This window comes from Chionomys nivalis, chromosome 2 (genome assembly GCF_950005125.1).
Source record: "Chionomys nivalis chromosome 2, mChiNiv1.1, whole genome shotgun sequence".
Taxonomy (NCBI): Eukaryota; Metazoa; Chordata; class Mammalia; order Rodentia; family Cricetidae; genus Chionomys; species Chionomys nivalis.
The window spans coordinates 14888668-14913355 of record NC_080087.1 but is presented as its reverse complement, the minus strand read 5'-3'; the positions used below and the strand labels follow the sequence as shown (position 1 = coordinate 14913355).

Here is a 24688-nt window from a genome sequence, read left to right as displayed (position 1 = left end):
CATTACATGGGTCCCAGGGAATTTAGGTAGCCAATGCTGAAGCCAGGCACCTTTCCTGCTGAGCTATCTTCAAGGCCCACAGTTGGGCTCTTTAACAGCTTCACTTTTGAGGTAGAGTTGGGAGTTTTATTCAGTAAAGTTAAGCCTGGGAATTACAGGGAAAGAGAGTCAGGAAAAGAAGCAAACACAGACCAGAGCAAGCCTGGCTTCTCAAGAGAGAGTAACAACGGTCATAATACTAATACCCGGAGCTATGGCTTCAGCAACTCCTGAAGTTATAGCATAGGCTCAGTTTCTGAGGAGTTACCTGAACAGTAACCACCGTTGCCTTGCGCAGAGGGTTCCCATTCTAGCCAACCCCACTGCCTGGACCTACATCTCTCTCTCTCTCTTTTTATTTATTTTTTTTTATTTTTCGAGACAGGGTTTCTCCGTAGCTTTTTGCTTCCTGTCCTGGAACTAGCTCTTGCAGACCAGGCTGGCCTTGAACTCCCAGAGATCCGCCTGCCTCTGCCTCCCGAGTGCTGGGATTAAAGGCGTGCGCCACCACCGCCCGGCTGGACCTACATCTCTTGTGTAGCTGCCCATCTCTCTTTATCTGTGTTGTTTTTATTCATTCTTACTAGAGAGTCCTGGTTTTTAACCTTCCTCCTGCGGTGACCCTTTAACACAGTTCCTCATGTTGTGGAGACCCCAACCATAAAATTATTTTCATTTCTACTTCATAACTGTAATTTTCTACTGTTAATGCATTGTAATGTAAATATCTGTGTTGTTCAGTGGTCTTAGGCGACCCCTGTGAAAGGGTCATCTGATAACCCCTCCGAAGGGGTCGCAACCCACAGCTTGAGAACCATGTGAAGGCACACTGTCTACACCACCCAAAGGGCTCAGAGAGTGGTTGTCTGTCAAGTGTAGCCTGCTCCCCTTGATGCACTGGAGCTAGGGATCAGCTTGTCCAGCGCAAGTGCCGAGCCCTGTGCCTTTGCCATTTCATGTCCTTCAGCAATCCAGATGGGTTTTGTTCTCCTTAGAGAAAGAACAAGAACTTAGTAACTTGCACCGTGGCAAAATCACACTACTACTCCGGAGTAGCCTGGAGTAGCCTGGAAGTGAGGCCCAATCCCAGGTGCCAAAGCCGGCAGTCTCTAACCCACCGTGCTTTTCTCTAAGTCTGTCTGTAACTTATTTTTGTCCTTTTTTTTCGGCTGTTTTGCTGATGCTGCTTTCCTCCCGTATATAAATGGCTACCAAAACCTCAATCCCTTAGAAAGAACTGAGCAAAATTGTCTAGATGGAGCTGACAGGTTCACTCTGTGCCATGTGTTTAAGAGGGAGTGGCTCCCAAAGATTAAAAAAATTGTATTTATGTGTGTATACTGATGTCACGGGATGCATTGAAGGTCAGAAGATGACATTTGGGAGTTGGTTCTCTCCTTCTGTTTTGATAACTCCAAGTCTTCTTTCTCCAGGCTAGCTGGCCTCGGAGCACTCCCAGGAGCGTTTCCAGGTAGTTCTGTCTACACTATAGGACTCACTATAGGACTTTTGGGGTTGCATGCCCCATCATTTGGTGTATCCCTGGGTTAGAATTTGATTTGTCAGGTTCCTACCAGTTCTACCTCAGCTGTTTGCCTGGTCTGGACTTGTGAGGAAGGTGGGCTGGGTAGAAAGAGGAAGAAGGGCACGAGAGAAGGATGTGCTTAACTATGTAACATACCCATGCAACATATATGATGCAAAAACCAAGGCAGAATGCATGAAAACCTACAGTTATGTGTGTGCTATGGTGGTTTTAATTATGGCATGGGAATGTCACTGATTTTGTGGCATGATGTTTATCTTAGCGTACTACTTGATATAGCAGATACTCACAGGCTTCTTTGCTTTTCGAGGTGGTGCCCTGCTAAATTCACAGCTCATTATGACCTCGACCTTGGAGCCACAAGGGATATTCCTGCCTCTGCCTCACTTAAAAAGTTATTATTTACAACAAAAACAAGTTCCTGACTTTTTTTAAAGAGTTAGTCATGAATGACATGGGCACAACTTTCACCCAAAAATGATTATATTCTTTCGCAATAACTTAGAAACATGGGACATGTATGTCTCTTTGAAAAGCTAAACTGTGAAATAGTTCCTAATAAGCCAGAGCGGTGGTGCATGGGGCCACGGGTTTCATACAAAAAGGCCAGTGACATCTCTGTGTAACTCACTGTGATGGTCAGCATTGTCAGTTTGACAGAATCTAGCATCACCTGAGATATGGACATCTATGGGGGGGATTGTCTTGATTCTGTTAACTGAGAGGCATCCACTGTGGGCATTACCATTCCTAGCTAGGACCTGGATTGCATGCAGTCATCCCCATGTTTCCTGATTGTCAGTATACTGTGACCAGCCGCTTCACACCACCTTGACTTCCCTGCCATGATGAGCCATACTCTTGAACTCTGAGACAAAACCCCTTTTTCCCTTAAGTTACTTTTATGATAATATTTTTTTTAAAAAATCACATTAATAGAAACTAAGACACCTACTAGCCTTCTTCATATGTCTCTGGAGCTTGGAAATTTGTCCTTATTGGCAGGTGGCTGTTAGATGTTCAGGCTTTCTTTGGACCACATGCCCTCTGTGCCTATGTCCAGTGAGCACCCTCCAGGACCTAATTTGTCAGCCCACGTGATCTGCTGTAAAAGCCATGTTGACATAGCTGTCATTGGCCTGCTACAGAGTTGAGTTTTCATTATCAGTTCAACTGTGTCCCTCAGAAATGCAGTCCTCGGAAATGTTCTTGTATTAGTCGTTTTCTGTCGCCAGTAAAGGCCATTGCCAGAAAGCACCTTTATAGAAGAAAGAACTGTGACTTGCCGTTCCAGGTGGGGAGGCCAAAATGACAAGGTAAGCAGGCAGCCAGAGTTGGAAGCTGGCTGGTCACTTTTTGTCACTCAAGAAACCAAGAGAGTAAACTAGAAGAGGGGTTAACTGTAAGTCCCCAAATCCTTCCCTCAGTGATGTACTTCTTCTGGCAGGTCTCCATAAATCCCCAAAATTCATAATTTCCCCAGTCTGTGTTATCATATGAGGACCAAGTATTCAGATACATGCCTCTCACCTAGATGGCAGCCACATTCTTTCTAGTGAGCAAGGAGTTCATTCCTTGAGGCTTACGGAGGCCTCTTGAGTGAAAGCCAAGCTTTTAATACAATTATCATCTCTTGGTGCTAACTGATGCCCGGAGACAATCTTAGAAACAGACTCAGTAGGGGTGAGGGCAGGAGAAGCCAATATAATCAACAAACACATTGGGTAATTATTTGGTAGTGGCATTTGGGAAGAGAAGAGAAGGCAGGGGTGTGTATCTTAGCACCTGCCATTTAATTGTGGACATTAATTGTTTAATTTTTGCAGCCTGTGCTAATGTTGAAGAAATGATTTCAGTTGTTATTTCTCATAGTCCTGGTGTGGGATGGATGAGAACATTTTGTGGCTTCAGAAAGGCCTGGAACATGGATGTTGGCTGTACAGTTGTAAGCCAGGGTCATTTTCTTCTCTCGGGGAGTCATTATTTGGGTGTGTTTTGTGTTAGAAGAAATTTTTCTGGATCACTGATTGTTCCAGAACATACTTCCTAAGGACATTAAAAAAAAATATGAGTGCAGATTCCTGGGCCAGCTTCCTCTAAGCTGATGATTTATTCCTTTCATGGTAATATTGGAACAGAAATAGGAGCCTAAAGAAGACTCTGTGGTCATCTTCCATGTCAGTAAGTGCAATATTTCTGTACAAACATTTTTCTAAAACCAGTGAATTCTGAGGTCTCATTACCTTCGCTTTCCAAATCTGTCCTTTTCCTACCAGTGTACAAGTCAGCATCAGAAAAAACGGGTGCCTCACACCCTGGTGGAACTGTGCATTCACCAAACAGGCTTTGCCATTTTTGTCTTATCTCTCTGGTCTTAGTGTACAGTACTGGTTAGAATAGCAGATTATAAAATTACTTGTGCCAGCTCCTTTCTCTCATTCCAGGTAAGTGATGTGATCTATCTGTAGGATTGGTATGTGTGTGATGCAAAGGCTAGAGAAAGATGTTGAGTGAGTGCCCTACTAATCATTCTGTCTAGGTACCTTGAGAAGGAGTCTTGACCTGCACTTGGAGCTCACCTGTTCTGTCTCAACAAGCTGGCTGGAAAGCCCTGGCAAGTCTGTGTCTGCCCCGCGTGTGCTGGAGCTACGGGCATATCCATAAGCCATGCCAATTGACAAGGGGGCATGCGATCTGTGATCTGTATGCAGGTTCTCAGGCTTGAGTAGGAAATATTCAAACACACTCAGCCATTTCCCCAGTCCCCTTGTTTGTTTTTTATCGCCTTACTTCATTCCGAGATTCCCTGACATTCTGATTGGCTTTTGTTTTGTTTCTTGAGACAGGGTCTCACTGTGTTGGTCTTGAATGCATATAGATCTGCCTGCCTCTGTCTCCTGAGTGCTGGAATTAAAGGCTTGGGCCACCAAGTCTGTCTGGGGTGTGTGTGTGTGTCCGCGCACGTGCATGTGTCTGTGTTTTGTGGATTAAGCTCATTAGTAATAATCTCCAAGCTATCCATGTGCCTCAGTGTTGAATTAAGGAAAAGATATTTCCTCTTGGTACCCTTTAATGAAGAGCGAACCCAGATTAGAATCCTCTGCATCTCACTTCCCATGTCCTCCATCCCTCCATCTTCTGTCTGTGCATCTGACCCCGTGCCTACCTGTTCTCAAGCTGGCTGCTGCTTTTCAGATTTCCACCCTCTGTTACATCTTCCCCAGTTTTTGCTGCTGTCGGCTTCCTTATTTATCTATTCATTCAGTTTTCCTTCAGTCACTCTGAGGCATATCTAAGTGATACATCCTTAGGGTTTTTGTTTTTCTGTATTTTCTTGAGACAGGGTCTTGCTTTGTAGCCTTGGTGGTCCTCGTAGTTCCTATATGGACTGGAATGGCCTCAGATGTATGAAGCATCTCCTGCTGTCTCCTGAGTTGTGGGATTAAAGGCATGCACCACCACACCTAGTGCCACCCATGTGGTTTATGTTTGCATTTCTTTAGTAATCAGGTTTCCACATGCTTGTTGCATGTACCTTTTAGTTTATGTGTGTGACTGTTTGCCTGGTTGTATGTTAAGTGCAAACACGTGTGTGAAGGCCAGAAAAGGGTGTTGGATACCCTGGAACTGGAGTTGCAGACAGTTGTGAGCTGCTGGGAACTGAACACAGGTCTTCATTAAGAGCAGCCAGTGCTCTTAACTGCTGGGCCCTTTCTCTCTCTAGCCCCCACATGTACCTGCTTTGAGGAAATTTTAGTTCAAAACACTGTCTTGTTGGTTGTGGTTTTCTTAACTCTTTTTTTTTTTTTTTTTTTTTTTTTGGTCTGTGTAGTCCTGACTGTCCTGGGACTCACTACGTAGACCAAGCTGGCTTCAAACTCACAGCGATCCGCCTGCCTCTGCCTCCTGAGTGCTGGGATTAAAGGCATGCATCACCACACCTGGCTACTTTTTAATAACTCCTTATTCATATTATATATATATATATATCTTTTATCAGGTATGTGACTTGCAAAGAAGTTGTTCCTAGTTTGACTTGTAGTGTTTTCATAAAGAAAATATCAGGCTCAGATTTAGTGGAAAGGCAACATAATTTAATAAAAGGGGCCGTGATTCAAAATTTAGGAACGCAGTAGCAAGAGTTCTGCCACGCACCGTAAATGATACTTTGAGCGCTTTTTTTTTTCCATGACTGAAAATCAGTATTTTAGCAATCCATCATCATGGGGTGGCCGACTGATTGTTTAGACCGCAGCCTTACGGCTTGCCCAAGGGTGGAGCGTGTGTGTCCGTATATGCGTGTCGATGCGTTTTTATGTGGATATGGTGAACAGTGATACATACGTGCATCCAGCAATGTGCACACATCTCCCACATTCAGATGTGGGGTGGTGAAGCCAGATGGCAGCTTCAGAGAACATGGTGCAAGAGGATTTCTGTGGACTCCTGCCCTGATTATCTCAGGAAGACCCAGATTGGCTTGGGTCAGAGGAAAGACCAATGTTTACCTTGTACACCGTCAGTTGGTGTCTTTTAGCTTTGCAAAGTGGCCAATCTGTCTGGATAATAGCAAGTGATTTAGTAGCCTACAGTCTTGGTCATAGGGTTTTTCTTGATAATTGGCACATTTACCTCACAATTTTTAAAAGTTCCTTTCATTCTTTATATTTAATGTTACCCAAAAGATTTCCTTTGCCAGGATAGGCTGTTGGTGAATTTTAGACTAGGATCACATGCAGTACCTCCTACTTAAGGGTGAAGTCTGAATTCTAGGCAAGCTTAAGAGTCTAGCTTTCCTCTTGGACATGAAAACTGCTTGGCTTAATTGTGTAGTCTGAGAAACGTTGAAAAACAAACCCTGATGTATTTAGGTTTATGGATCTGGCTTGCCTGTGCCTCAATTATGAATCGTGGATGTAGCTGGAACTGGAATTTGACTTCTCCAGAACTTTTGGTTTGGCCCAGAACCAAGTGGAGTGTGAGTGGGCCTGCGCCCAGCAGCGTGCCTCACGAGGGACGGGCGTCGGGAGGGACAGGAGTGATACTGTAGCCAACTGTTCATCAATGGAGCCAGAGGCTTTTGAGTAATTTGATGTGTAGGGTGGAGATGGGGTTTGAACATTAGAGCCAAGTTACATAATTACACTGCATGGCCATGCAGCTAGTCACTTGTGTTCGCCCAGTTTGGAAAGAAACGAATCATTTGATAGAGTCTCCCCGGGTCTGGTTCCTCCGGCTGCATGGAGTCCCAACTCACCTGGCCTCCCACCCCTGACCTCCCGTTACCCTTCCCCTCGTTCTCATCATCCTTGCTCCCTCCTTCCTTCCCTCCCACCTCCAGAATAGGATATTAATAAGATTTTATTTTTGTATAAATGCATTTTTAGTCCATTCTTTTTTGTTTGCTTAGATCCAAGCTGTGCAAGGCCTGGGACCTTGTTATTTTGAAGGAAAGCTATGAATATGTTCTTGATACAGAAGCATCTCTCGCCCCTGGAAGGCTGAAGTGTGATTTTTGCCTCTGTGCGAAAATAATGAATTAACACACAGGAGAGGGGCTGCTCTTTGGCTTAGAGACTCTGTGGGCATGAGCAGGCAGGCATTAGGACCCTGGGGTAGCCAGCTACTCTGTTGTGTGTTAAGTACCCTAGTACTGCTTAGGGGATGCTACTGACAGTGTTTGAAGACAAGGGGTTTCGGCCATATCTAGAAACTCTGAGGGACTCCAGCCCCACTCTGAAGCCTTTGCCATAAGCACAGGTCTCACCTCTGTCAGGTTCTTGTTTATTTCTGTTTCCTTAATTTGTTGTTTATTATTGGAAACTGGAAAGGCCTGGGGCAAGGACAGATGACAGACCTGAGTTTCTTCCTGCTTGAAGCTCTCTCTCTCTCTTCTCTCTGTCTCTGTCTCTCTCTCTCTCTCTCTCTCATGCTCTGTCTCTCACTCTCTCTGTCTCTCTCACTCTCTGTCTCTCACTCACTCTCTTTATCTCTCTCTGTCTCTCTCTCTCACTCTCTTTGTCTCTTTGACTCCATCTCTCTCTGTCTCTCTGACTCTGTCTCTCTCTGTCTCTCTGACTCTGTCTCTCTCTCACGCTCTGTCTCTCTCTCTCACTCACTCTCTGTCTCTCTCTCTCTGTCTCTCTGACTCTGTCTCTCTCTGTCTCTCTCTTACTCTCTCTTGCTCTCTCTCTCACTCACTCTCTGTCTCTCTCTCTTTCTCGCGCTCTTTCTCTCTCTCTCTGTCTCTCTCACTCACTCTCTGTCTCTCTCTGTCTCTCTGACTCTGTCTCTCTCTCTGTCTCTGTCTCTCTCCGTCTCTCTCTCCCTGTATCTCTCTCTGTTTCTCTCTGTTTCTCTGTCTCTGTCTCTCTCTGTCTCTCTCTCATTCTCTCTCTCTGTCTCTCTCACTCTCTCTGTCTCTCTCTCTCTCTCTCACACACACACACACCCTTTCACCCTCTCTGTGTGTGTCTGTGTGTATCCATATAAATTTTTTGCAAAAGTCTTTTATAGACGGAGCTCCGTGTTCTGTGTTGTGTTTCTGGTGTGTCTCTTTCCTCTTTGGCTTGGGTTCCCCCCCCTTCATTTTGATCCCTTTATAATCAGCTTGAGTTTCAGATTTGGAAAGTGGACTCAGATTTTAACAATAAACTTGGAGACTTCGGTGAAAAAAGTTTTTGCAGATTTTTCTTGGTGCATGTTGAAGTAGAGCGCAGTTGGTTAGCTAAAGTTCCTGTCTAGATCATCCAAACTGCTGGATTTGTCAGAGGAAATATTGCAGGCAGGGTTTGCAGCATGGCCACAGCCCTCGTAGAGCCCCTGAGTCATGGGTGCTACTTTTCTGCAGTTCACATCACATGCTATACACATTACACATTATTACGCATTGTAAAGGGTCAGCCTTGTACTGTCGCTAATGTTCAGGCCCCTACGTAGCTCTAACCCCGCTCTTCAGTTTCCAGCAGTCTCTTGGTGGTGTGCTCCTTAGTTCCTCGTGCCCAATCCTAAGTCTCCTTCCCTTTAAATCTCAAAGAAAATCCACTTGAGCTGTTGTTCCTTTTCCCGGGAAGTGTCCAGGATCCCCAGCAAACCTGGAAAGTTTGCATGAAGTCTCAGTTCTCCTCTTTGGCTCAGCGTCTCTACTCCTCTGAGCTCTCATTCCTCTGCAAGCATCTCTTGCTCCTCTCAGCACCACCCCGCCCCTTGCTGGTGCTTCATGCACTCATATTGGCTCTGAGTTCAAAGGGTGATGCCCCTGACTGTCCGGGCTGAGGGGAACATTGCAGAGAGCTGAAGTCATAAAGGCATTTGGAATTTGCGACAGGACGAGTCCCAGACCTCCATGGGAGGCTGGAGGGCAGGAACTGGAGCTGGTGGCGAATGTCTGTGCCACCCACTAGGAGAAGCTTGGGGTTGAAAGCTAAAGGCAGGGATGACAGTGAAAATAGCACAATAGGATCTGATTAAATTTCTAGAGTTTCCTCCTGATGCTATGGTGGGAGATGCGGATAGGGAAAGGCATGGAAACAGCAGAGGCAGCACTGGAGACCGTCCTCCGTGAGTCCTGTGGTCCTGCGGTCCTGGATGGATAAAGGGAGCGGAGAAGGATGCCCCGCAAGTAGGGCTACAAGGTGGCTCTGTGGGTAAAAGTGTTTGCCGCCAAGCCAGGCAGCTTGAGTTGATGAGCCTCAGGACCCACTTGACCAAAGGAGAGAACCGGCTCCCGTATGTTGTCTGCTGACTTCTGTGTGCATGCCATGACATGTATGCATTCACCTACCCACACCTACACCTAAATAAAGAAATAAATGCAATAAAACATTTCTACATATATGAAAGAGAGAAGCTTAGGAAGTAGAAGTCAGAGGATTTAATGACTGCCTTGATGTACGAGATGAGGGAAAGTAGAAGCAGGCCTGGGATAATTGACGGGTATCTATCTTTTGTGCCAGGCTGGAGGGAAGAATCATCATCTTGGTTCGGTACACAGAGGAAGAGTCAGGTCATCTGGGAGCGTGGAGGGTGGGGAGGGAAGGGCAGTTAGGAAGTCATGATGTTCACATGTTGATTTGGAGGCGACATATCTCGAGATAGATCCTTGGGTCTAGGGCTGAGTAGTGATAGAGAGGAGGCTGTGGTCAATGACAATGAACGCCATGCAATCACCCCAAAAGAGCATATCAAAGCTGTAGAGGTGAGCACCAGCAAGAAGCCCCCAAGGAACATGGGTATATCTTAGGAAGACATGAAGGTATAGATGCTTGGGATGGAAACTGAGGGTCAGGATTTGTGATGCAAGAGTGTGTTGTGAGAGGCTGCTTGTTTATCCCTGCTACCCAGAACTGAAATAATAAGCACACAGAAACTGTATTAATTAAAACACTGCTTGGCCTACTAGCTCTAGCTTCTTATTGGCTAGCTCTTACATATTAATTTAACCCATTTCTATTAATCTGTGTATCGCCACATGACAGTGGCTTTCTGGGTAAAGTTCCCAGTATCTGTCTCTGGTGGGGCTACATGAGTTCTCTCCACTCCACCCTTCTTTCTCCCAGCATTCATTTAAGTCCCCCCCCCCACCTAGCTCTTTCTGCCCTGCTCTGCTATAGGATCAAAGTAGTTCCTCTATTAACCAATGGTATTCACAGCATACAGAGGGGACGGTGGTGAGGGATGGAGCTTCAAGACATTGCATAGAGGGGGCCAGCAAGGTGATTTGACTCACAGGTAAAACTACCTGCCGTGCAAACCTAATTTCTGAATGTGATCCCTGGAGCACACTTAAGGGTTGAGAGAACCAACCCCATAGAGTTGGTCTCTGATTTCACATGTGTGCTATGGTTCACACAACCCCCATGTACATACACAATCATAAAAACCTTTGAGATGTTATTGGAGGCCACTTGTTTGTTTCCCGGCTGTCCAGACTCCCAAAATAATCACATAGAAACTATATTATTTAAATCACTGCTTGGCCTATTAGCTCTAGCTTCTTATTGGCTAACTTTTACATCTTAATTAACCCATTTCTATTAATCTGTGTATCACCACATAGCTGTGACCTACCAGCAAGGTTCCAACTGACGACTCACATCTTTTTCCTCTGGTGGCTCCATGGCTTCTCATTTACTCTGCCTTCTCTCTCCCAGCATTCGGTTTAGTTTTCCCCGCCTAGCTCTGTTCTGCCCTACTATAGGCCCAAAGCAATTTCTTTATTATTCAGTGGTAATCACAGGATACAGAGGGGAATCCTGCATCAAGACATGGAATAGAGTTTGTCTCAGTTTTACATTGATGCCAGATGAAAATGTTAGACTACAACACTGTGTCAGCCACACTGAAGTCCTTGCTTATAGCTGGGGAGATCTTCAGTCCATAAAATGCTCACTGTATAAGTGTGAGAACTTGAGTTTGATGCCCTGGAACCCATGTAAAAAGGTTGGTGGTGATTCGTGCTACTACTCCCTTGTAGTGCTGGGGAGACAGATGACTAGACAGCTGTGCCTATGCCATACATACATACACACATGCACATACACAAATAATTGTGTGACTAGGAACCATATCAGCTCATTTTTGTGCATCACTTATGTGCTGGTATTATGCCTAGAATTTGTGTTGAGTGTTACAGGTTGAGGGTTTCCCAAAGCATTGCCTGTTTGTAGATCTGCCTGTTTCTTCTTGCGAGTTGGCCAAATACTTCTCCAGAAGGCCTTGAGCCACTCCACACCAGTCCAATGTTACACACGTGCTTCCCGCTTCTCTTTGATCTCCCCTCACATGAGCCCCGTGTCACATGGTGGCATTGTGCATGGAACCTAGATTTATACCACAGGAAATGAGCCTCAAGGTCATGTCCACCAGGGCAGCAGAGGAAAAATCAGGATTGCAGAACCTCTGGTCTCTGCCTAATAGCCAGCTCCCCCACTTTCCCCTAATTAAAAGTCTACAGTGATTTCCACTTCAAACAGCCCATTTTGTTCCCTGCAGAAGACACCCTCAGAGGAGCTGGGAACCTTCCCATAGGGCAGAGTGGGAGTGCTTACCTACAAGCCTTCATTAGCCCCTTTCATCCACAGAGATGAAAGGTCTCTCAGGCATCAGTAATCCCCCGCAGAATCCCTTTGAGCAGGGGGTGGGAACTGAGAGCATCTGGGTGAAGACAGGTGAGAGTGCTGTCCCCAAAGTGGCTTCTTAGCACTCAGCACCAGGACCAAGGTGCCCCTGCTGTGGTCATCAATGCTGTCCTGCATGGCAGGCACTGGGGTACTGGTGACCCCTTCTGCCTGGGACTTGTTGCCTAGCCAGCCTTACTCCTTGGTGACTCCAGGCCAATGAAAGAGCCTCTCTCAAAGCCAATCAATCAAGGTGGGTGGATTCTGACGCATGACATCCAAGGCTGATTTCTGTCTCTATACCCACGCACATGTACATGTGTGTGCATATACACACATTCTTGTTTGTGACTAGGAACTACGTCCTCTGAATTTTGCGCATCACTTATACTCTGGTGTTATGTAATATCTGTACTTAATGTTTAGAGGTTGAAGGGTTTTCTAAGGAATTGATTATTTTTAGTTAAGCCTGGCTGTTGTTTCAGATTGGCTCAGTACGTCTCCAGAAGGTCTGGAGCTGGCCCAGTCTGACCTTAAACTTCACCTTGTAGCCCAGGCTGGCCTTGGATTTAAAATCCCTCCTTCTGAGAAGCTGAGATGAGAGACTTGTATCAACAGGCCTGATGGGACTTGACTATTCATCTCATTTCATTAAACTGATGGAAAGCTTTCCCCAAAGTTTTATTATCAATGGGCTTGTTCTTGTTTGTTCAAGTTCTTCTTTAGGGACCAAGAGGCTTTTGGTTATTAAAATGTGACTGGCGTTCTGTCTTCAAAGCTGTTCGAATGTGAGACTTTTCACAGCGGCAGAGATGCCACTGCCTTGGAGAACTCAAAGATGGGGGCAGTCATGGTTTGTAAGGTGTCAGAATATAGGATGTAGGGTTGGGGGGTAGGAGCTTGGAAGTGTGGTGCTGTCTCCCTGAGTCACAGAAAGAGGCGGCTGTGTGTGTGTGTGGGGGGGGCGGCTCATGGGTTGAACTAAATGTTCAAGTTGGACAAAGCCAAAAGACCCTCAGTGTATTTAGTACAGGATATTTTGTATCCATGCTCGTTACCATGGTTACCTGTAACCAGTGACATTCTGATGTAGCTATGAGGGAGCAGCTACCATGCTGAAGCAGCCCCTGTGTGCCATTGCCGTGGAACTCAAACTGTATCAAGAACTCCAAGACAGCCTTCATCTTGCCCTTTTGGTTTCCTTTCTCTCAGGTCATGGAGTCATCCTCCCCTACGCTTTCCATGTCTCGTGCCAGTGGGAAATAACTGGAGTTTTAAATGAGGTGAGAACAGAATTTGACACAAGATTTAGTATAAAATAGTCCACGATTGCAGGCTGGAGAGATGACTCAGTGATTAAGGGTGCTGACTACTCTTCCAGAGGACCTGGGTTTGGTTCCCAGCACCCACATGGTGGTTCACAGCCCTCTGTAACCCCACCTGCAAGGGATCGAATGTCCTGTTCTGGCTTCCACAGGTGCTGGACATACACAGTACACATACATACAGGCCAAACACACATCAAATAAAATGAAATATCACACAACAGTTTAAAGAGTCTAGGATTAGTATCGAATGGGAGAGGGTTTTCCTGAGGAACACAGTTTGGCCAGAGCTGAGCAGACATGTCTGATGGGGCCGTGACTGAAGGGAAGCTTGCAGCCATCTAGTTTGAGTAGAGCCCAGGAAAGCTGTTAATACTGAAGACGCCCCTCAACTTACCGTGAAGTTATAGCCCCTTAGCTCATCAGAAATGGAGACTGTCACAAGTGGAAAGCACAGCTAATAAGCCTTCCTTGCTGAGCACAGAAACTAGCCTAACCCGCCAGCGCCCAGAGCACTGATGCTAATCTATGCTCTGGCAGAAACAGAGCACAAAGCCTGACTTGTAATAAGGCTTTCAAGAGTCCATGGAATTTATTGCGTACGGCAGCAGAAGGGCAGAACCCAGCAGTTGTATGGGTGTGCTTTGCTCCCTACAAAATCAGAGAACCCAATACAGAGCCTTTGCTGTATCTAGGATCACCTGTAAACAGGGTGGGACCCGAATCACAGGGATGGGAGGATGGGCTTCCTGGAGTCCTAGGAGGGGCAGGAGGGGGTGGGGCTTTCATCCAGGGACCTGAGGGTCTAGTTTAAATTATTCTTCTCAACTGCATCCCTGGGATGTATCTCATGGGAGAAAAAAAAAAAACAAAAAAAAAAAAACAAAAAAACATATCACTCTCCTTTCTCCAGCCCCTCACTGTCTGCAGTTCTTTCCTGGTTGTGGTTTTAGTTATTCATGAGAAATCAAGCGATGAAAGACTTACCTATGGGGGAAGTGTGTTGGTGATGTCATGCTGAAGTCACAAGAATTAAAGGAAATTCCTGTGCTACCTTTGTTTGGGGAAATACAAGTTACTTAGGAGGAGTGACTGTCAATCATTTGGTGTGGAGTTTGTAATGTACCAAGAACAGTGAAGATGGATTGGTTGGCCAGAAAAGGAACAAAATCCTGAAAACAAGACACCAATAGGAAGGTCCCTGTTTCATATCTCCTTGACTGTGTGAAAGGTATGAACTTTTTCTTCCCAATTTTTAAATCTATATTTTATGCTAAATGATCAGTATTCTTCTATCTTATTGTACATCAGGCCTGAGGGTCAGCCGGAAGCCGGAAGTTCTGTCAACTCCCAGAACATGCTGGTACCCTGTTCAGTGACTTTCCTCTCCTAAGCAGTAATGGTTCTGTGTGTTTCTCTTCAGCTAACCTAAGATGTCTCCCGACCTAGCCGAATCCTGTCCTCTGCTCTATCTACTCTGAACTCTCTGCAGCGGACGTGCTCCCTGGCCCAGGGCGAGCCTCCTGTGTGCCTCTGGCGGGCATCATTCTCAGCCGCCTTTCTTCCCTCTCAGCCTGCTCTCACCAGTGAGCATGGCATCTGTCTTGTCCTTGGAAATGGATTCCACGTGTTCTCAGAACCCCCGGCAGATCTCCTTACAGAAGCGGAGGCTTCGCTTTACATTTCATTCTTGCTTTGTTTTCTTCTTTTGAACGGGTCCAAGCCATTTCTCCCCTTAGCTGAACACGACCATCTAAGTGGTGATTGCTGCTAAGGGCTCTGTTTCAGATAGACTTAGTGGATATCGTGGAGTTAGTGGAATTTGGTGTTTTTTTTTTTTTTTTTAAACCAGGGACGTCTGGCATCCTCTTCCCAGCAGTATCTGGCTTCCACCCCAGGTATTAACCCCACTTCTGTGTATCTGTGGATCAATTCCTTCAATTGTCTTTTCTCCTCTATGATCTAAACCTATGGTGAGAGATGCTGTCCCCGTGTGAGGTACACTCACAGTATCTGGCTTAACCCTAGCTTTCTGCTTGTCAAATAGGTTCTGGTGTCCGCTCACCTCCTGGTACATTTTGATTTGTTTCCGACAGTAGGACGAGGCAGCCATTGCCGCACACCCCTAGACGCTGCTGCAAGTGCCCCTTTCTACAGAAGTAATTGATGACTTGAGACCCGAGCCGCTTTCTGCCAAGTGTTCCTCTCACCTTCTGCAAAGACGCCATTATCTGCCTTGCGGTCCTCAGTTTGGGCTTGTTAGCATCATTTAAACTTTATCTCAGACTCTGTAGTTTTGCCCCCTGTATTACCAGAACCTTCTCTGTAAGTTGGTACCACTTTATCTTACTCAAATTCTTTGTTAATGAGAGGAAATGGAAATATTTATGAAAGGCGTTTAAGAGAGAATTCAGTGTAAAACTTTCAGATTATTTCTTTTTAGAAACACAATATATTTTGCTGACAAGCAGATAAACACAGGTTTTGGTTTTTCAAAGTATTTAGCTTTGGATAAAAGTTTTAAAAGTAACATGGTGTGCTCAAGGGTGGCATTGTCTAAGTCACAGTGAAATTAAAGTACTGTATATTGTGTTGCAATAAAAGTAGCATTTGATGGCAGAAGAGGGGGTGCAGTGACTGCTTTTCAAAGGCTGGGGTTTAGATCTTGACACTGAGTAACAAGAAAGGCATTCCGTGAATGCCTGTAACATCAACTTAGAGGGATCCAGCACTTGCTTGTGGCTTCTGTGTGAGTATACAGGCGTACACAACCCATGTACATACAAAACACAAGACATATACACAAATACAAAACACACTCTAAGACAGATACACAAATAAAATAAATCATGTTCCGACCCACGGTTCTTGCCTTGGGATGAACCTGTGTCAGGTCAGTAGAGGCAATGGTACCGGCAGATGCAATTTGGGAACGAGCCTTCTCCGCTTGAATTCCGTGTTTCCTCAGGGGAGGGCTGCAGCATTTACTTTCTCAGCTCTGCTCATGACTATGAAATCATTGTTCCCTCGAGGTCTGTAATGAGGGCGCTGGTCAGTTATAACATATTTATTTGTTCTTTGAATCATCGACTGTGTCCGGCCTCCAGGAAGGAAATGCAATCACTTTGAAAAGTTTAGGAGAGTAAAATATTTCCATTGTCTACAAGGGCCAATTGCGGTCAACCCTTTGATGCCTGCAAAGTTAATCTTTCCATCGCCGGCTGGAATCCCAAGCTGCTAGGGACCTAGCAGTGACCAACATCATCAGTGATTCACCCATTCCTAGCAGTGACGGGCACCATCAGCGACTCACCCATTCCTACCCTAATCCCGAGCTGCTAGGGACATTCTCCCATTCCTACACTGCTATTGCCTTCACTCGCTCTCTCCCTTGTGTCTCACAAGGAGATGAGTTACTTTGATTGTTGCTGTGGCAAGACACAAAAAGTAACTCAAGGAAAGAGGTTTATTTTGGCTCTTGATGTAGAGGATGCAGGAAGTGCAGGAAGTCACTATAGTAGGAATCTGAGGCTGCTGAGGGGGATGGGTGCTGGTACTCCGGAGTCTGTCTGTCTGTCTGTCTGTCTTTCTTTCTTTCTTTCTTTCTTTCTTTCTTTCTTTCTTTCTTTCTTTCTTTCTTTCTTTCTTCCTTCCTTCCTTCCTTCCTTCCTTCCTTCCTTTCCTTCCTCCCTCCCTTCCTTCTTTCTTCCTCCTCTTCCTTCTCTTCTTCTTCTTCTTCTTCTTCTTCTTCTTCTTCTTCTTCTTCTTCTTCTTCTTCTTCTTCTTCTTCTTCTTCTTCTTCTTCTTCTCCTTCTCCTCCTCCTCCTCCTCCTCCTCCTCCTCCTCCTCCTTCTCCTTCTCCTTCTCCTTCTTCTTCTCCTTTTTCCTTCTCCTCCTCCCCTCCTCCTCCCCCTCCCCCTCCTCCTCCTCCTTCTTTGTAAATTCAGTTGTGATCTCCATTCCACAGTCAGGTGCCTCCTACATTCAGTGTGGGCTTTGCTTTCTCACTTAAACCTCCCTGGAAATTTTCTCAACAGTGTATCTTCTCGGTGATTCCAGATCCAGCCAGGTTGACAGTGATGATTCAGGGTGACAGCAGCATAAAAGGACCTGAGGTGATGCTAAACCCCGAACCATGGGTTTCTTTTTGGTATCGTGCAACTCTGCAGAAGTTATGCGTAGTTTGGTGAGATAAAACTATTCGGATGGCATCTTTAATTCCAGCACCTCGGAGGCAGAGGCAGGCAGATCTGAGGTCACTCAGTTTGTTGTAGTGGGACCTTATCTCAAAACAAAAGACAGACAAGAATTAAAAGTCATCCCATAGAGAACGCCTCTGACCAGGCTTAACCATCTAAGCTCAGAGATAAAGCAAGACCCCCCCACCCCAGTGCCACTAATTCCTGGGAACCACCTAACAGGCAAGTGTGTCCCAGTCGGCCTTGCTCTGGGGCTTCTTGGTCCCTGAGACGTTGTGATTCTGCAGGGTTTGCTGAGGGTGCATCACACGGCTCTATAGAGATGCCCAGAACTCCGCTGCCAATTCCAGCACATTCTGAGCTATCTCCCGACATGTTTACATACTCTTTCTACCCCATCTCAGTTTAGAGTCAAGAGGTCCTCTCTTTTTCTTTTCTTTTTTATTCCCTACTTTTGGATAAAAAAAAAATCTTGAATTGCTGGTAATTCAACTGGCAATTGCAGGTTCTGTGGAATTTTGTTCTCTTGCTTAAACTGCCTTTTATATAGTTATACTAGTTGGATAGTTGTTCCAATTCCTCTCATGTTCATTTCTTTTATCCTGGTGCTTCAAGTTTGAAGAGCTCTTCAGTCTTATGAGTCTTATCCCTCCCTTCTCCTTTCTTCTCCACTCTCTGATGGCGTTGGATAGGATGTTGCCAGGTATGGCTAGGATGAGAGAGAGGAGGACAAAGCATGGCTGTCTTCTGGCTCTGGGCTGGGCACCATCTCAAGGTGGTTTTCTTCTACATCTTTCCCTCATAGGCCTGGCCTGCTGTGAAATGTGGCACATGTTGTATATGACAGAAGCTGCCCCTAAAACTGTGACGACCAGAGCATTGATGCCACTGTCTGTTTGGAAGTGACTAGAAATTGTCCCTTTGCAGTTCTCTAGTCAAGAAACTTAGAACTCCCATCTGCTGAGCCAATATTGTTGGGTATTGTTCTATGCCTAGAAGCCAAACTTTTGACATCAGTGCAACATCAACTTACGTCATCCTATCTGGGGGTGAGATAGGATTTATGGAAGACCCTTGTCCATGTGCTAGAAAACACAATGCTAGATAGCAAAGCAGGGATCAAGGAAATCAAGTATGCTGCCAGATATGAAGACTCAGGTCTTCGTGACATGCACTCCTAGAAAACCGGGCATGAACTTCCTGATGTTTATGACCTAGTAGTATTGCATTGTGGGTTATATCTGGAGGTTGAGGGCAACTCTGTCTCTAGGAGGAAGGTCAAATGGTTTTGTTGAATGGTTTTTTTAGTTTTGGTTTTTTGAGATAGACTCTTGCCATGTAGCCTAGGCTGACCTTTACCTTGGCATCAACCCTTCCTCTGCCTCTACCTCCCAAGTGCTGAAATTGCAGGGGTGCATGACCACACCCATAATATAGAACTAGTTTAAAATGCTCATAGGACCTTAGTGGAGGAGCATCTGTTCTGTTCTCCCAAGGGTGCTGATGTGAGTGATTTTTGTTTTGAGGGTGTTATAATTCTCATGCTGGAATCTTCTTGAAGACAGAGGTAATTGGCTTCTATCTTGGGCTGTAACTATGGTGATGGTTGGTGTGATTGATGCTTGTTTGTTTACAGACTGTAATACTGTGAACAAGTCAGCATCATTTCAACACGTAGCAAGGTGCCTTGAATAGAATAGTTATTCAGCACATACTTCTTGAATTAAATTTAGCTCAGTCAACAAATGCCTTGTATGTAGCCACTGATGCTGTAAAGGGCTAACTTTTGCATCCTTGGATTTTGTCACTGGATACACAAACCCTTGTGGGAGTCGCATGGGAAACTGACTTACCCTAAATGGAAGCTAAATTGACTGATAGGACCACAGCCCATGAAACACAGTGCACCAAGTGGATGCACCTTTATTCTGCCTCTGGCTCTTGGTTTCTTTTCTTGGTTTGTAGGAATCCGTCAATATGTATAGACAGGAGATTAAGACTGAAGCTTGTTTTTCATTGACGTGAGTCATCTCTTTGTCATGAACGGCAGCTTTTCCGACATCTGACAGTTCACTGGGTGATTCTGTGTTTGGTTTTCCTTTGTAGAGCTCGGGATCTGATTGCTCCTCTCCTCTGTGGAGAAGTCGTACATGAATGATGGTGGGAGAGAAAGGGGAAGATGGTCACGGAAGGCATGCAGCTTGCCATAATATAGTCTTAACGAATACCGGGACATGGTGGCTTTGGTGGCTTCTTCATTGTCTCTCGAGCCTCTAAAGGCCCATGAGACTGACTTGATAAGTCAGCTCTCTGTGAGTGGTGATCCTGGGAGATTCAGGCAGACAGGGCTTAATGGAGACCAGAGCCTCATTGCTCACTTTCAGGTCTGGAGAATTTCCCTTGAGCTGCATTGATTGACTCCCGACACAGCATCCCTTGAGCTGATAAGCTACTGAGCTGATAATGGGCTAACACAGACCTGGGAGCTCCAAAGCATATGCCTCAAGGAGGTGCCAGGCCCAGGGGGTGTAGTTTGAAGATGGTTTGCCCTTGGGAGAGCAAAGCTTGTCTGTGAGTGCTGTGGGGGTCGAGCATTGGCCGCCGCTCATGAGTCCCTGACTTCAGTCTGACCAGGAAGGAAAGAACTTTCTACCTACCTGGGATGGGGTGGGAAGAGCATACTTTAAGGGCAGTTGGTTTGCGACCACGTCTTTGTCCTCCTCGGAAGTTTCTCCCTGACCGCTGTTGATATTTGAGCTGAGCGTTTTGGGTCTCACACCTGATCACCTGGTAGTGAACGCTGGATAAACAGAGACATTTGTTTTGGTTTCCTAATGTGACTTGTGTGATGCTTATTTGTTTAGTATATGTGTGTTGCATGTGCATGTGTGTATGTATGGATACACATATGTGTGCATGTATGGAGGCCAGAGGTTATGATCTATGTCTTCTTCAGTTAGTCTCCACTTTATTTCCCGAGGCCTGGTCTCCCACAGATTAGCTAGTCGTGATAACTAGCTTACCCAGAGTGTCCCCTTTCTCAGCTATTGAGTGCCATTGGGTGAGAGGTGGAGGTGGGAGGAACTAGACACTCAAAGCTGGTCTTAGCTGCATAGTGAGTTCAGGGCCAGCCTGGGGTATGTGAGACACTGTCTTAAATATAAACCAAACACACAAAATTAAAAATGTAGAAGTCTAGACATTCGTTCCAGTCCCTTGAGGAACAGAGAACATCACAGACCGTGGGTCGGGAGGAACATCAGAACCGGAAGATGTGGAAAGAGCCTCAAAGTGCTATCTTCTAAGCATGCTGTGAACACAGAAATTGTGAACTCACAGCAGATGTCCATGCTGGCTCTGGGTCAACAGAAGTTGGGCCAGTCTAATGAGCGCCCCACGGTGGGGGTGACCCGTGGGGCTCTGCCTCACACTGTGGATGGGTCGACAGCTGACAGATGTGGGGAGGAGGAAGCCTGGTATTCTGTTGTGTCACCCCTGGTAAGCCCACTTGGCTTCGATGGTTAGTTCCAAACTCAGGATCACCTAGACATCTCTGATTAGAGTCCGTGGACCATGACACAAAACCAAACTGTAAAGAGATACAGGAGTGTGCCCATAATGAAACTGCAAAAGAACAGTCTTCACCAAAAAAGTCCAATTAGTAGGAAAAAGACAAGGGCAAAAAATAATCTCAGGCTGTTGAGTACTTGAAAGTGGTGAAGTGGATTGCGAGGGCAACAGGCTCTAAGACTTGGGAGAGGAGGTGGGTAAGTGGGGAGGGCTTCGTGGAAGAGGGGCCACTTAAGCTGGGTGTTGAGGGGTAATCAGGAGTTCTTCAGAGAGGCATTTCTAGGGAACACAGAGTATGTATAAAAACCTGTGGGATAAAAATCTGTTGTGTTCAAACGAAGGCACACAGCATCAACACATGCTGAGACACAACATCATTATCACTAGAAAATGCCGAATGTGTCAAATCATGTATTTCACAGTGTTTTGGCTAGTAAAATAGCTGTCTGTCAAGCCATCTATGAAATGGGATAATTCTTGGCTTTTGAGGATCGTCAATGTGTTCTGTTTAGATGCTTTCCAAGGAAGCTCAATTCAATTTTCTGTCCGTACTAGTTCATAATAATACTTTTGATCTACCTGAGTTGATATCAAAATGAATTGCTTTATTTTGTCACTATGAGATTTATTCTATATTTCAGGCAACCTTGGCTAATGGACCAGATGCCTAAAACCTTTCTTTGAGTCACTTACGTCCTTTTCCACAACTTCAGCTATCTCTTGTGATTTTATATTATCATCTGTAGAGTAAAGGAGGTGGGAAGGTTTCAAGTTTGAATAAGTTGGGCATGGTGGCACACGCCTTTAATCCCAGCACGTTGAAGCAGAGGCAAGAGGATCTCTGTGAGTTCCAGGATAGCCTGGTCTACATAGCATGCTCCAGGCATAGCTCTAAAACAACAGACAAAATGTTTGTACACATTTGTTTATTATCTGTATGTGTGGGTGCACAGAGACGTCAGGAGATGGACAACCTATGGGATTCAGTTCTGGTTTTCCACTGTGGTACCTGGGGATGGAACTCAGGTCATGGGACTTGTCAGCAAGTTCCTTTACCTGCTGGTTCACAGGTTTATTTGCTTGTGTTTTGTTTGTTTCTGAGACAGGATCTCATTCTGTAAGCAGGCTGGACTTGAACTCATAGGAGTCCTCCTGCCTCAGTCTTCCAGTGTTAGGAATACAGAGATGAACCGCTGGTACTCAGGCTGGTTTTAGAAGGGCCATACCAGCTCTGCTGTTCTGATCCTCCTAGTTGAAACCATTATCCCCACCATACCCTACTGTCTAACTGTGTCCTATAGAACGTGCCCTGGTGAGAATCTAGTGTCTGCCAATGTGACTTTACAACAGAAGATCCGTCCTGCCTTGTTCCTGCTCTGAACACCTCACTTGTTCTAACCACCCAATCAAGTACTTGTCATTCTTCATCACATTCAATGCTTACAGTAATGAATATCATGCCAATCTTATAGTTGAGAAAGCTGGGGGTTCAAACTGTTTGGAGTATAGACCCTTGCTATAGAGCTAGGTGGTTTATAGCAACTGGGACTGCACGGCAGAATCAGTCTGCTGACTCCATAGGCAGTGTTCTCCTGTCAAGGTCTGAAATTTTACACAGCATCCTCAGCACCTAATGTGGTTCATGTTGGGCCCTTAAGTCTACAAATCTGGACTCTGAAACCTTTGGAGTTATTATCATTAGCACTCAGAAAATTTGATGACCTCTATACAGCTACTCCAAAACCTGAAAACCTCTGCAATCTGAAATGTCATGGTTCCAAGAGTTTTGATAGGGGACAGTCTTATCTGCGTCTCCTGTAAGTGTCAGAGGTTCTGTCAGGACTTAAACTAAGACACATCTCCCAATACTCAGGATGCAAGGAAGGAGCCATTGAACTAAGGAGCATGTGTTGTAATAGGAGCGACAGGGCTGCGTACCCGGCACCCAGCCGCCCGCATGGCTACCTTATGCCCCGAAATAATTACACGGAAACTGTATTCTTTTAAACACTGCCTGGCCCATTAGTTCCGGCCTCTTATTGGCTAGCTCTTACATATTGATCTAACCCATTTCTAATATTCTGTGTAGTACCACGAGCTGGCTTACCAGGGAGAATCTTAACCTGCGTCTGTCTGGAGTGGGAGAATCATGGCGACTCCTCACTCGGCTTCTTTCTCCCAGCATTCTCTTCTGTTTACTCCACCCACCTAAGGTTTGGCCTATCAAATGGGCTAAGGCAGTTTTCTTTATTAATTAACCAATGAAAGCAACAGATTAGAAAGAAATCACTCCCACATCAAGCATGAGCCCATCCTCAGAAATAAAGCAAGCACCTAGCTCTAAACAAAACATAAATGGACAAAAAATGGCAAGCCTATCCTTCTCTCCTCATAATCTCTGCAATGGCTTTCATGGCGGGTGTGGGTTGGGGGTGTTTTCTGGCGTGATGGTTAATTGGCCATGAGGATATCTCTGGGGAGCATGCCAAGCATAGGTTTCATTCCCCGTAATTTGAGAAGACCTCCAGACTGCCTGTTTGCTAAGAACAAATCCCTCATCCTCTGATTCTCTTCCCCTGCACGTGGATTCCACTTTGCTACCCGTGATAACTCTTGGAGACGCGTGGGCCTCACTAGAGTCTTGGCTAGTTCCTCTGCCTGAGGGATCTTCTCTCTACCTTTGCCTCGTTGAACCATTGGCCACTTGCCCCTGGCTGTCTGATGGCCCCTTGGTCTGCACAGCACATCTCTCTAGGATATTTTCATAACTTTGCCCACTGTTTGGTTTGACTGCTTCTCTTTGTTCGAATGAAGCTCAGTGTGACCGCAGACTGTGCCCTACACTGCATGTGTAGCTACTGGAATAGTTGGCAGCTTGGTCACCCTAGGTTCCTCTTCGCTCTGTCTGCCTTCCTATCTGCTTATCCCTCCTCCCCCGCTTCTGCCTGCACATCAGCTTCTCTTCCTGCCTTGCCTATCACCTGTCCATGCTTACTGGCTTCCATTCATCCATACGAAGTTATGGGATTGAGCAGTAAACCTCCCCTTCCAGTCAGGGTGGAAAGACCCTTAGTTTTTTTTTAATAGTTAATCATTTAACCCTGCACACATTTCTCTATAGATTTTCTTTTTTTCCTACCAAAGTCTGCGATGTAGCATGATGCTGAAACGTTGACTTTTAACCACAAAATCCAAATTGTGAACAACTGTTTCTCACTCCCCCCGTCTCTTTGTTGTGTTTTGTCAGGGCCGAGTGATTGACAACGATACCTCTTCAGCCAGCTCCTTGTGGACGAAGGGATGACTATGCTCAGCGTTGTCTACACATGTTTTTCTTCTTAAGGGTAAGTCTGCGGCATTGTGTCTCACATCTGCAAGAGTCTGTCCGTCTGGTGTCTTTGCTGAACGACCACATTCCTGGGTAGCTGTGAGGTGTATGGGAATGGGGGGAGGGGAGGGGATTCCTCAGTGCTGATCTGGACGATCTGGCAGTCATGGGCTCCAGTCTGAGTCAATTATCACTACGGTGCTTGGTTAGGTGGTTCACTCAGCGTGGAAATCTGCCCAGTCCCTCTCTGGGGCTCTAGGTAGAGGAGATGGAGCTCACGAGCTACATCTTGGATGTCAGATACTGATAGACACGTGTTCAAACTCCACGGTAAGTAGAACCTCCCATCGGAGAACATTTAGGAAGTACAGTTTCTGGCTGGAACTGTAGGGTTAAGTGAGCCCCAAGCTCTGGACATAAAGAACCTGCCAAGGTGAGGTAAGATTCCCACTGCATCGTTTTGGCTGTGCCATCCTCGGGTCTTTCCTGGTAGATGTATTGCTGGGGAGGCTGGCACTCCAGGCACCCATGATGCTTTGCAGAAGTACTCACAAAACAAACCC

At 45.7% G+C, this 24688-nt stretch overlaps 1 protein-coding gene across 4 annotated transcripts in view; it reads left to right on the top strand.

Moving 5' to 3' along the window:
* Positions 1 to 24688, top strand: part of Tiam2 (TIAM Rac1 associated GEF 2) — a 237636-nt gene that overhangs the window by 72237 nt on the left and 140711 nt on the right. For all 4 annotated transcript variants that reach the window (XM_057758936.1, XM_057758956.1, XM_057758943.1 and 1 more), the window contains one exon: positions 24045 to 24141. In XM_057758936.1, the coding sequence (XP_057614919.1) occupies positions 24124 to 24141 (18 nt within the window). In that variant the 5' untranslated portion in view covers positions 24045 to 24123. The remainder of the gene's footprint in view (positions 1 to 24044; positions 24142 to 24688) is intronic.